The 13,949-nt window shown below is 45.3% G+C and overlaps 1 protein-coding gene across 4 annotated transcripts in view; it reads right to left on the reverse strand.

Annotated features, from left to right (window-relative positions):
* Positions 1-13,949, reverse strand: part of LOC142560663 (E3 ubiquitin-protein ligase Rnf220-like) — a 74,673-nt gene that overhangs the window by 13,688 nt on the left and 47,036 nt on the right. For all 4 annotated transcript variants that reach the window (XM_075672908.1, XM_075672907.1, XM_075672906.1 and 1 more), the window contains 4 exons: positions 13,126-13,406; positions 11,970-12,056; positions 2,331-2,416; positions 104-128 (listed from right to left, as the gene is read on the reverse strand). In XM_075672908.1, coding sequence (XP_075529023.1) covers positions 104-128; positions 2,331-2,416; positions 11,970-12,056; positions 13,126-13,406 — 479 coding nt within the window. The remainder of the gene's footprint in view (positions 1-103; positions 129-2,330; positions 2,417-11,969; positions 12,057-13,125; positions 13,407-13,949) is intronic.

Genomic DNA, 13,949 nt, shown 5'->3' on the forward strand with positions numbered 1-13,949 from the left:
AAGTGACTAAAGGTACGAGAAGACCCGTTAATTAACAACAAAAGGTCAGATCCCCATTAAATTGCAGACACACAAAAAAAAGTTAAAGTAATGCACCACTTACACATCTGACGTAGGCTTCTCCACCACTAGTCAGCCATGAAAAGAAAAGGAAAGAACAAGATTTTAGAAGATCGTGAATGGTGGACTTGCGATAAAATAGGGTTGGTAGTAAAGAAGAAGAGCTTTTTCATCTGAACAATTAGACACGACCCTGCCTTCACTTGCGAAATACTCATTAATGAAACTGAAGGCTGGTCAAGTTGGTGTGCACTCATCTTCACCCTTTAGGTGCCGCGCCCAGGTACAGTTGTCCAGCTGCTGATCCACACGCCTAGCCATGCCCGAGATAATTCGTGAATGTGAAACATGTGTAAATGGGTTGTGCCACCTATACTCAGAAATTGGCTAAACTAAAATTTCATGGCAAGTTTTGTTTTTATGGGACAGATGACGCAACAGAGCTCATCGACTATTACGGACAGCTTATCAACTGTCAGTGTTGCTCGAGACTCTTGTTTTTCGACATGACATACATGGCAACAAAATTGTTTGTAACAGTGCAGATATTCAAAAGAATTTTATGAGCTCCGATTCCGAGGACTTTGACGCTGATTACAAGGCATCCTCAAGGGCCAATGAGAACAATAAAAAGGCAATGTTGCCCAGGGAATGCTAATTATTCCAATTAATTAATTATTTACATTGCAGAGGTTAACTTTTGTTCGACTTTCCAGATGAATGATAACCAAGGGAGACACATAGTGACTAGAGAGCTGTGTTCTCAAACTGCCACTGCTGCAGTTGATGCACGTTTTCAGCTTTGTCTCAAAGTATATGCAGATACTAACGGGCCCAACACATTTTCGTTATAACTTGATTTTTATAATGTGCATACCTGCGTGCTTCAAAGAGTCCACAGTGTGTAAACGGACTGCTCATTTGCTCCTAGTGATCCATTTGTGCTTTTAAAAAGCATGCTTCCTAGCGTAAACTGCAATGACTGAAACTTGTTGACAGAGACACAAGGACGAGAACATCGTTTTCCATTAACGATGAAAAAAGAAAGTTGTTCATTATGCGAGAACTATACAGAAAATATTCGATATTGAATTCACTGCTCCTTCTGGCCCTATAGGATTCACTTTCAACCGAGCCAAAGAAATTACTATTTGCGCACGGCTTGACATTGTACACTCCCTGTTGTATGCAGTGGAACATTATTTGACTCGCAATGCTCATGGCAGCATAATCGGGATCGGTTTCTTGCTGTCCTCAGAGTGCGTTTCTGTGCACCATTCGTAGACCATTCACACCATTCATAAACGATCTCGATTATGGAGAAATTGAGGGCATCGAGGTTAGGCAGCAAGACCTGCCAAAAGTCTCATCTGTTGGCCTTCTTACTCAAAAAGCCGCGCTGATGCTCCAAAGGGCGACATGGAACCACAGCAAATCAGGTTTCAAACAAGACTGGCCTAACTTGAAAGCGTTCGCGATCGGTTACGGTAAAAAAAAAAAAAAGAAAAGAAAAATGCTGCAAGATCGCGACCCCTTCGAAGCTTGCTTCACCTTGCGCATCCGGATTGTGCGGCGAAGCGACATCAACGCTGCTCTTACAGATAAACGAGTAGAAAAAAAAAAGGAAATGAAGGAAGCAGATTGACGCGTGGCTCTAACACAACAATAAATAATAATATTAATAATAATAATAATAATAATAATAATATCCCAACACTTTAAACAATATCTATTTAAACAACATTTAAATGCAATAAACTGATTTGCAATGTATGCCAATAATTTGTGCATATGACTTTAAACTCCTGTAAACAATACAATTGCATGTAACCTGTGGACTAATACATCACTTTTTTCCGCTTCAGAAGGTCTGACACTTGCAGTTTACAGAAGCGAGGTCACTTTTTATGCGGCAAATGTTCAAAGTTGTAAACTCTACGCTTTATCTTTTTTTCGTTTTCTAGTTGGCAAACGTTCAACATTTGCAAAAAAAGACACTGAAGCGAAATTTCGCTTGCTATAAGTTTAAGGCTTTTGCTTCTGCTGCAAAATGCGACAACATTCATTCCCATGGGATCAACGGTTCTCTGTACGAGCATTTCTATGTTTCACAAGCGATCGAATGGGGGAGCCGAAGTTGGTCACAAAGTAAACTCCATCTGAATACTCCCCTTTACCGCAGCACCCGGAAAACAACCTTTCGATGACAGGTCATTTATTCATCATCATCATCATCATTATTTATTATCTGTCACCGACAATGTGCTTACCGGGGGCTTCCGGCCTTTCAACCGACGAGTTGTCGCCTTCGTCCCGTCGCGGCGAGGCATTCGACCGGATGATGGCATCAGCAGCGCTGGAAGCGGAGAGAAATGATTAAAAAAGAAAAGGCACCCAATTTACGAGGGAACAAAATAAGTCGCAGTTCCGGTGCACGGTCGGGCTCGCTGCACTGGCGTTGCGTGGAACGTGGCCACGTGGTTCGCGCTGCGTGATCGAAGCAGCACCAGTCCGGTTGAAGGACGGTTCGGTCATTGATGTTTTCACAAGCCGAACTATCAGCTAACTCCCAACTTAGAGGAGATATCCTCATAAACGATGGTGTCCAACAAGGAAGGACGTATCAAAAACGTCGCAAAGCAACGTCGCATCGTTAAACAAGAGGCCCGATCACAACGAACCATGGAGGCGCCGCCCGAGTCGAAATACACGTACGAGTCACCTACCACGACGACGTCGTGGCTTTGGCGTTGCGCTGCTAAGCCCGAGGGTGCGGGATCAATATTACGGCCGCGGCGGCGGCATTGGGATGGGGGCGAAATGCACAAAAACGCCCGAGTCCCACTCAAGGTGGCCAAAATTAATCTGGATGTCTCCAATACGACGTGCCTGATAATCATACCCTGGTTTCGGCACGTAAAACAAAAGTTAGCTTTTTTTTTTATATACGAGTCCACGAAAATGTGCCGCGTACTAAAGGTGGCGTTGTCTGCAATATCAATACCTCATGTTTTTATTGCGATAGCGATTATGTGGACATTCCAGGCGCATTCTTGCTGCCGACGTCGCCATGATGTTCCGTATAAAGTGCAAGGGCGATAACGCCGGGCGCCGTATGCTGTATGTGCGAGTGAAAGCTTGCGACGATCGCGGCTCGATCTCGCGCGCGCGAGAGAGGAAAGCGGGGAGAATGCGCGCCATCTTCCGTCGCGCGGGACGCACCCGCGGGGGTGGGGGGGCGTCCTACTTTGGCGGCTGCTCCGTACGGCGCTGCGCGCAGGCGTCCAAATCTGGAAAGCGATGTGCGATGTGGACAAAGTGCGCCGAATGCTGGGAGCTCCGTATGCGCTGCGCTTTCGACGCTTAGTTCGCGTTGAAGCGAGACGCAGCGCGAAGGTCAATTCGCTCGCTGCTGCTGCCGCACTTCTTCCCTCTAGCGTGTTGGCAGCGAGTTTCCGCGGACATCGAGTGAGAGGTGTTCATGTTTACCTGTGCGCTCGTGACAACGTGCATGTTAATATAGTTAGTGAGCGAATGTTTACAACTTGATACAGCCGATAAATCTACTATCCTTACTTCGTATAGGTGTCTACGAATTTGCTATCGCATCGCAGTCGATGCTCCGCCTTTGGGGCGAAACTGCGTTTTTTTTTTTATCTCTCTCTCCCTGCTGGCTGACGGAATATAACAGAAGCATATGACCTCCATTCGGGCTCGTTTGGGAACAAAGTTAGAACATGTTCAGAAAAGTTATCGAACAAGACAACAAACGCTGAGGCACGAACTGAACAAAGAACAACACGATTTTCCGGAGGGGATGAAAGAAAGGGGGAGGGTGTAAAGCGATCGCAACAAGTACCAGGCAGCAGGTCGGGACACTTAAGTCGACAACCAACCCTCGAAAACATCATTCTCGGTGGGTACGGCCACTCACACATGTGCACGCGACACAGAAGCACAAGCCAACATAAACACTCCTGGCAGCGAGCGCGCACAACTCGCCAAACGCGAGAGAGAGAGAGACAGAGTAAATAAATAAAAAAAAACTGCCCCACGTCGAAGTTAAGGCCACACTCCGGTAGCCGGGACATCGACACCGGAAGTCCTCGGCCGGCAGCACCGTTGACCAGCCACTTCTGGAAGCGGTGTCGGCCGTATATCTTCAAGGTGACTGACCCGAAGTGGACAAGGAACGCGCTGGTGACAGTCCCGCCCCCTCTCATCGAAAACAAACGACTTCCACTGTGGCGTAGAACGCTCCGCTCTCAGCCTGGAACGAAATGTAACGGCCATCGACGACGGCCAAAGGGAGCGCCCGCGTTTTGCGAGTTGACGCCATATATTACGATGTGTATATGGACGGCTCATCAATTGACACGCACTCGTTCGCCGAGAGAGAGTTGCACCCTTAGCATTAAAAGCGCACGCCGGTGCACAGTCGCCAGCACCCCGCCCCATGCAGTATCTCGCGATGCGCACGTTTGGATTCGCGTCCGCCTTGGAACTATACACCCGAACTTTCACATCCTCCGGGGCCTATCTTTTCGCCGGTTCTTGAGACCGGTTTCAATATGCGTTCGACTGCTGCGACCGTGCGCGAGCCATTCGCTTGTCAGCCAACCGGTAACGAAAGCCGGATGCATGTTTCGGAGAAGGCCTCGTCCACTGTGCGTTACTCATCCTTCCGTGAAGCTTCCGTTGCGGTCGACGTCGCGCTGAGCGCGGTCTGCGGCGGGCAGCACTCTGAAGACACTTTACACCCTCCGGGGCGTAAGTTTGTCCGACAGCGATCATCGTCGCCTGCGTTGCTTGCGTTTCCCTCTTTTCTTTTGAAAACTCTGCGCTCGCTACTTTCCCGACGAGAATGCTATGTCAAGATGACAATGCGCTTGCCGTTCGTAACCTGGAAGTGCCTGGCACGCAGCGTCGAAGACAGGAAAGGCGCGCAATATAGATGATTATACTGTTGAAGGCAAAACATAGGTCCCAAAGCGTGTAAGCTGCTTTTATGGTGCAATGAAGGGGGCGCCCTTCTCCTTGCTCTCTGTTCCAATTGGCTGATGCGCCCCACAGTTTTTGCGACACTGCACGGTGTCGGTGAAAACGGAGTTACATGAAATGCTAGACGCCCTTCTCGGTTCTCTTTCTTTTTCTTTCTCGCTCAAGCGGAATTAACAGACATTTAAAGCGACGCAATCTAGCGGGTGAAAAAAAGGAAAAGGTGGTCGAGGAACAATAAATCACAGGTGCGTGGGCGGTTTCGGGAACCGAATTGTAAGCGTTTTGTTTTCTCGTGTATAAAACACATCGAGAGAAAAAAGAGAAGGTTAGAAAACCCTGAACCGTTTGTTACATCGATAACTGGAAGAAAATGTTCGCGACAAATGAGAAAAAAAAAAGAAAAAGAAGAAAGTGAGAGGCATAGGGCACCGCGCACACCGCGTCTGCGCGATCTGTTGCAACAGTTGAATGAAATCCCCAGCGCCCTCTTCTACCTTTCCACCATCCCCCTCGGATTAAGGAGCTTGTCTTTACATAAAAGCGCCCTCACCCCCCCCCCTTTTTTTTCGAAAAAAAAAACATCGAGGGGAGAGGTCTCGCAGGCTGTCGTCCACGGCTGTCCTCCGGGCGTCGTCACCACTACACTGCACTACCGCTTGCTTGCGTACACAAAGGCAAGGTGACGCAAACAAAGGCACAGCGAACGGTTCCGTACGAGCATGGAGCGGCGTGTTCGAGGGTGCCGCAGATTCGGCAAACATTTGCCCAAGCTGCGAGGGGGTGTGGGAGGAGCGGCGGAAGGGCGCTACGATCGGTCGCCAGGGGCGCTGTTATAAAGTGGCTTCCTTCCTTCCGGGTGGCGCTCGAAGAAGGACGCTGCGCTAACCGGGCTAATAACACATTGGGCTACGCCACGCGGGACCCCAGAATGAAGCTCTTGGCCTCTGCCTTTTTTCATTCATTCATCTGTTTTCTCTCCACGCTTCTTAAGAGAGAGAGAGACGGCGTGCGCGTTTTGCTGACGTTTGCAAGTGCCGATTTACTTGCGTGCGCGGGGAAAGCGCCAACACCTCGTGGGCATCCGAGCACCAATTACTGCTGCATACCTGCCAACCCTAAAATGCGCAAAGTACTACAATCAAGGCAAGAAAAAAAGGGGGGGGGGGGTATAAAGAAAGGAAGCTTAAGTACTGAAAGCTGTTTGGTCATAGTTCAACATGCTGACTGTTTATTAAACATTCGTTAACTTTGTTCTGCGGTGACCCTGGGAACAAGCACACTGCTCATAGTAGCAGCAAGGATGATCTGTGCCATCGACAAACATAAATGTCTATGAAGTTTATTCATGTGATATTTACGTAACAGCGGCAGAAACTTTCTTTGCCCCATTTGAAAAATCAATCAATGGCTGCATTTGTATCCATTAGAAATATAATATTGCCCTATGCGTGATGCAAAAGAAACATAGTAAAATTATTGGCATCGATACAGCAATCATAAAGAAAGGAAGCTTAAATACAGAAAGCTGTTTGGTCATAGTTCAACATGCTGACTGCTTATTAAACATTCGTTAGCTTTGTTCTGCGGTGACCCTGGGAACAAGCACACTGCTCATAGTAGCAGCAAGGATGATCTGTGCCATTGACAAACATAAATGTCTATGAAGTTTATTCATGTGATATTCACGTAACAGTGGCAGAAACTTTCTTTGCCCCATTTGAAAAATCGATCAATGGCTGTATTTGTATCCATTAGAAATCAATATTGCTCTATGCGTGATGCAAAAGAAACATAGTAAAATTATTGGCATCGATACAGCAATCATAAAGAAAGGAAGCTTAAATACAGAAAGCTGTTTGGTCATAGTTCAACATGCTGACTGTTTATTAAACATTCGTTAACTTTGTTCTGCGGTGACCCTGGGAACAAGCACACTGCTCATAGTAGCAGCAAGGATGATCTGTGCCATTGACAAACATAAATGTCTATGAAGTTTATTCATGTGATATTCACGTAACAGTGGCAGAAACTTTCTTTGCCCCATTTGAAAAATCGATCAATGGCTGTATTTGTATCCATTAGAAATCAATATTGCTCTATGCGTGATGCAAAAGAAACATAGTAAAATTATTGGCATCGATACAGCAATCATAAGCAAGCCCTAAACCCTGGGCATACAGGTATGCTACAGCAGGGTTGCAAGTGGGAATGTCACATGCCGATACGTGTTAGGTTGTTATAATGCCTGCTAAGCTAGGTGGTACTTTTCTTTTTATTCCCTGTAAACTGAATCAAGCACATTCAAACATCTGCAATGCAAAGCAAGCGCTCTCCAACAGAATTCATTGTGATGCAACAGGTCGCGGGGTTGTATCAATGATTCAGGATAATATTGAATTTGCCATATTCTATATTGAGGGTCGCATCGAAGCACAGTGGATGAAGGCTATGGCGAACAACCACGCGTCGTTTACATCGGGAGAATGTAGGCCTCCAGATGCACCCGTTCAAGTACTCTCAAGTCTTCAGAGCTTTATGGACCATAATTTGCATCATGATGATGTCTTACTGTCGGGGCGAGACCTTAATTTTCCCAGAATCGATTGAAACAGTCATACACCTGGAACCACGCAAGCCTCTCGTTCTGAACAGCTCATGGATCTGCTTTCTTTACGTTATGGCTTAACCCACATTATTAATGACTTTTTTTAGCAAGGATCTGCAACTAGTGCGTTGTCTATAACCTAACCTTTTCTGTGTAGGTGCAAAAAAAATGGGAGGGAAGTGTCGACCCCCCCCTACCCCCAATACACCTAGTTTTTCTATCTGTGCAGCCGTACTAGGGCCACAAACACTCGGTTGCCACAAACACTTTGACTGCGCTTTCCACCCTATGTTCGAGTCCTACAGGCGTAAAGCAGAGCTGATTTCCCCAAAACCTCACCAGTAACAGCTGCGAGTGTCAACTGCTAAGGTAGAAAGAATGCCATTCCTCAGCACACACCCACCAGGCAGTGCCAAAGAAAAGCAAGAGCACTGCCATTCCCTATGCACGCAGTGTGAACAAGGCTTTGGACAGTTTAATGCTTACATTTGCGTGGCACCAGTCCCTTCCAGCAAGTCACACGTTCAACATGTTCAAATGGTGTGTGTGAAGGACCCCACTGAAAGATCGAACTACCCTGGTGTTGTGTGCAAAGCCTCGCACAAACTATGTGACGCAGCCTACAATGGCGAATCTGTAAACGTCAAAAAATCACCTAGAATGTCGTAAGTACAACATCATGAAAGGCAAACTTGTTTCCAAAGTATTATTATAATGAATCAATTTCACTCTATACGCGGCCCAAAAGAAAAATTGTAAAGTTATTGGTGTCAATACAGCAATCACAAGCAATCTCAGCCTTGAGAAAACAGGCCGTTCTGTAGACAGGGACTTGGTGTCTGTTATCGCTACAGAGGAATTATTACCAAGACAGTAACTGCTGGAATCATTGCATACTGAGAAGACATGCCAAGCAATTAGCAATAAGCAGGACATATGTTACTCCAACTGTGTATTGCACAATCTAATCCATGCTTAACCAAGAGTTCTTGCTGTACACTTTAAACAAAGGGCTCATTTGGCCCCTGAATTGTCAAGTTTCCTTCCTTGAATTTTTACATTTTGGCTAGTCTGTTCTATTTATCCACGAATCTTGATAAGGTTCGATAAGGCACTAGATAAGGTTTAGGAAAAAAATCCTTGGTACAATTGAATTTATATTTAAGAATGATGGTCTAACACACCATTTTCTTTTTCTTTTCATGCTTGTGAGCAGTACATACATCAAGGTGGAGCATAAAAACCCCTGGTTTTCATTTGTATCATTTCTGATACCTCAAAGTAGTGCTTGCAGCCCCATTTATTGCTTCTGCTGATTAATGACCTCCCAAACGACATAGACATGCCAATCAAACTGTTTAGATAAGTGCATTCTATATAACAAGATAGAAGCAAATAATGACCAAAAAGTTTAAGCTGTAACTTGTGGAGGATTAATAAATGGCATAATGACTGGCAAATGGAGCTCAATCCCACTAAAACAGTAGTTTTTGAATGCTTCGCAAAATAATACCTTCATAGACTACTCCCATGGCAAAGATAATTAGGAACTAAAAAAAAATAATATTAAAAAAATTAAAAAAGAACAGAAAAATAAACCATCTTCCAAGCACAAGTACTAAGGTCTGTAATTTACTCTGGATGTTCAATGAAATTACCGTATACATTGTGTACACTCTAAGGCCAACAGAATGCTTTGGGGCCTCAGAATTGAGTCAACTCCCACAAGCCAAGAATTATTGGCTTACAAAACCCTAGTCAGACCAATTCCTGAGTACAGCAACATTGTCTGGGATCTGCACACGGCAACCAATAACTCTAACATAAAGAACTCCATTGTCTTACCCCAAGGTTCATCTTAAACAAATACAGTCACTCTGACTTCCCTTCTCAGCTCCTGGTAAGAGCTGATCTTTACTCACAACTTAGAACTAAACACAACAGGCTGAACTATCTCTACATTATCCTTCATAATATCAACTGGACAGGACACTGCTATTGAACATTTATCCCTAATCCTGCTGCCTGCAGTGGTTGTTTAGTCTAGTTTTTCCCTAATGTTATGAGCAGAGCTCCCTCCTGGATGCTGCTGTATCATTCACATCAGTCGATGCATTTATAACAATAACATTAGTGGCATTCTAGCTTGTTTAGATAAGAAATGCCATTGTGAATTTATTCTTGGTTCTGCTGTCATTCTCTCTCTCTTGGTCTTTTAGTGCCTCAGTGCTGTAGTGACAGCTTTTCTTGGTGCTTGCCGCCTTTATTTTCCTGGAGCATGTTGTTATCCAACCAGATACGACATTCCATTCTGAGTTGACATGATCATTGGTGCTACTGTCATTGTATACTTCCATTGTTATTTACCCCTGGAAAAGCACTGTTCAGAGCTAACAGCATTCCTAACTAAAAAAAAATAAACTATTATCTAGTCCCCATCGGATCCTTTCAAAATCCATGGCATTTGTGGAGCTGGTGCGGGTACTTATACGCATAGAGTTTCATGCTAAAATTACTAGAGGGAAACTCCGGTGCTGCAATTGTTGAACGATCATTACAAGGATTCAGTACAGTACATGGGATGATTCACTTCAGTATATGAATTTGTCTTATCTTCATGCTTACCCTTGAGACTATTTTCTATGCCTTATCTGCCATTATCAGCCAAAATTTCATATCAATTATATTTTTCTAAATGCAGAAGGCAATAGAGAATTTTAGTTTATCCGAAAACTTCTAGACATACATGCGCTCTGGTTAGACAGTGCATCATCAGATGTCACTACCAGAGTTGCTGCTCCCGTGCACCCTCCAAGAACCCAGCATTCTGCAAATAGCATTATGTTTACGGACAGGCTAAATATTTCTAGTAACACTGCACACACACAATCATGACAAGCTGTTGTAATTTAAAATACTGTGTGGGAAATTATCATTCTGCAAGATCAAAAGGCCATCTGAAGCCGCAACGACGAAGTTTAAGCAAGTCCTTGTATGACACACCATTCCCTTGCTGGCTTGATTGCCATGCTTGCAGCTCCTATTAGGACTAGTGCCAGAGTTCCCGCTAGAGTCATTTTTGCAAGAAACCCTATGCTTGAATGCACCGGCATGTCCTTGTCCTTATGTACTTAAGAGTGTTTTCCTAACAGCACATCTCTGCACACAGTAAGACTAATTCTTTTTTGGTGTCAAAGAATAATTTTGAAATCCACCTTATTCAATTATTCCTGTTTGGTGCGCCCTTAAGCTTTACATTATTTAACCTCATTACTTCATCACCTCCTTCACAACACACTCAACTGCATTTCTCTGTAGGCAGCCATACTGTCACTCTAATAGACAAATGATTATCTCGTCACATGACCTGCCCAGCTTCATTTTTCCTACTAATGGGACACTAAAGAGAAATACTAAATCAGCTGAGATTGGTAACACATTTTTTTCAAAACACTGTAGCATTCGAACATTAATTGCACAATAGCAGGTTGATTACTAGATCAGAAAATCATCCAAATCAATCCAAACTTCCTGTTTTTCACTCTCGCTACAAAATGACAGCACATGTACGTCAGTGTGATGCCATAGATTTGAAATTATTTTCTCATACTTTGAGCATTGTGGCTAAGTAAAAGTTCTAGAAACTAGCTAAATTCAGTTTCTGGCACCCTTAGAATACAATGCAATCTATCTTTACTAAGCAAAATAAGTTAACTAGGCCCAAGCAGGCACAATCAATATCCATGATGCCACAGGGAGCTGGTGCAGGTACTTCAAGGTGGCAGCACCACCTGGCTTTTCTTTTTACCTCTTTTCTACATTGTAAAGTCTCCTCTCATCTTAACAGTGGCTTTTCTTTAGTTGGGTAATTTACTCTGGTGCAGTTCTTTAATCTCAGCTAGAGCGTCATCTACACACGTCATCCCTTATTCATACTGATATATTTTGATTCCTTGATGTCACTATCACTTTGCTTTCTCTTGCTGTTTGCTCTGCAGCCTCCTTCCAGGATTCTTATTTAGCCTTCGAGCTTAAGCTCTAGAGATTAGTATTGGCAGAATACAGTGATTGTACATTACATCTTTAAATCTTTAGTGAGTCACAAACTCCATGCTCATATGGGGTTGCCGTATTAAGCAAATCTATTGTACTCTACCATGTTGTCTACTCCTTTCTTACTTTCTTGCTGTTAAATTCTTCAAAAGTTCCTAAGCAGGTTTCTATCACACTTTGTGAAGAACACTCATGGGACTGTAAAAAGGAAAATAGAAAAAGAAAATAAAGCAAAGGCGGTAACACTCACGAGAGCACAGCCTGTCGCAGTAGCCTCCTCTCCCGTTCTTCGGAAGGCTCGCTGCTCGCCAGGGGAATGAGGTCTGCCTCCGAAAACCTTGACCAAAGTCAAGGGCAACCCGAAAGTATTGCAAAGCAAACATAATGAAAAGGAAAAAAAAAGGCACCCAGATCCAATGCAACGCTGGAATCTATCACGGCATTTACATGAACGCGACAAGTGGCATGTTGCATCGCATTTCTAGCTCGCTGCATCCATGTAAAAACGATAATGCGCTTGGAAGGCAAATTCAAATAATGAGACAGGAGAGAGCAAACACTGGCATACTCAATTGAGGGAAAGGGGTTGAGTGAGATGGCTGCTGCAGCATGTTTCTGCTCCACTCACTGGCAGAACGAAATCGCTGGAAACCGGTTCTGGCACGTTTTGGATAAAGGCAAATCTGCCACATGTAAACACTGTAGCATCCCCTAATATAAAATGCCTTGTTTCGTGCTGTTCTCACCGAGAATGAAAAAGAATAAATGACTATAACGATTTTGCTATAGCCGATGCTTGCAAACCAACCAGTGACCAGCGCAAGCCTGTCGCTGTAACAATGATTTTGTACGATCTGGCTGCACTTGTTGTCACTAGATGGCACCACCCTTGCTGCTGCTCATATCTATGGCTCTGGTAACCCAGTGATCTGCAAACGGTGATACCCTTACAGACAGGCTAGCTCTAATAGAAAGAGAAATCTAGCTTGTACGTATATGTGGTACCTCTATGGAATATAAGCTGGGTTGCCAGAGACAAGAGAGACAGCACATCACCTTGTGATGCTTTGTCCAACCACAACTTTTTTGATACGTCTTTGTATGCGGTTGTTCTTGTCAACAGAACAAAATAAGAAAGGCTGCATGCTAATGATTACATTGCTGCCAACTATCGTACATCAGAAGCTGCGTACAATATAGTTGGTCACTACGATAATGGTGTCCTCTCTCATTAAAATCCGCGCCACAAGATGGCGTTACCGGCGCTGCTACTCCGGCCGCGCCTCCGGAAACCCTCTATTTCGCAAGTGCCATAAAATATTGCGGGCAAGCGGAAACTATCTAATGAGAGTACATGCCGCCCGCTTCTCGTACCCGGATTAACACTAGTTTCACGACAAGGATACTGCGCTCTGCCGTAGGAGTCGCCGTCTACGTCCAAGTCCACGTCGTCCTCGTCGTTCGTAGCACGGCAGGCGGTGGCGGCTGCGGTGGCGTTGCTGCTGCTACTGCTGCCGCCGCTCACGCCGGCCGTGACCCAGCCGGCGGCGCGGAACCCGCCCTCGAGCAGCGATGTGGCCCTGAGACGGCTCTGGCCGGCCCACTCGTACTCGTCGAAGGACTCGCCCACGCCGAGACCGTCCACGTCCACGTCGTCGTCCTCGTCCATCAGGTCGAAGTCCTCTTGCTGCCGGCCGGGAATACGCATAGATGTCACGTGGTGCGACACAGACGCGCGCGCGCACACACACACAAACGTACAAGGCAGAGACGAAATGGCACTGAAGGCATCCTGCTGACAACAAACATACGAACAGACGTAGCTAGAACAATTTCCACGGAAGATCGGAGGGTACTACTCGGTCGTCCTTTATACCAGTGTCACACGGCTACATTCGGTCGCTAACGATTGAGCCCGACCCGGATCTAAATTATTGCCCGCGAGCGGCTCCCTCCCGCAGCTTGCGCGAAGGAGTCAATTGCCATCAAGAAACTCGATCGCGATCGAGAGTGCGCCGCCTGACATCCGTCCGTACCTTTCCGATAGGCCATTACAATGCAGTGGAGTGGCAGACAATATTAAGCGAGGGGTCATATCAATGAAAGGAACGAGAACGCTTCGTACGTTTTCAAGCGCGAGCAACCAGTTACGCCGACCACCTGGCACGGACAATTACACCGCACTCATGTATTACTGACGCGCGGATAGACTTAACGTCACTCGTTTCAA

The sequence above is a fragment of the Dermacentor variabilis genome, chromosome 10 (genome assembly GCF_050947875.1).
Source record: "Dermacentor variabilis isolate Ectoservices chromosome 10, ASM5094787v1, whole genome shotgun sequence".
NCBI lineage: Eukaryota > Metazoa > Arthropoda > Arachnida > Ixodida > Ixodidae > Dermacentor > Dermacentor variabilis.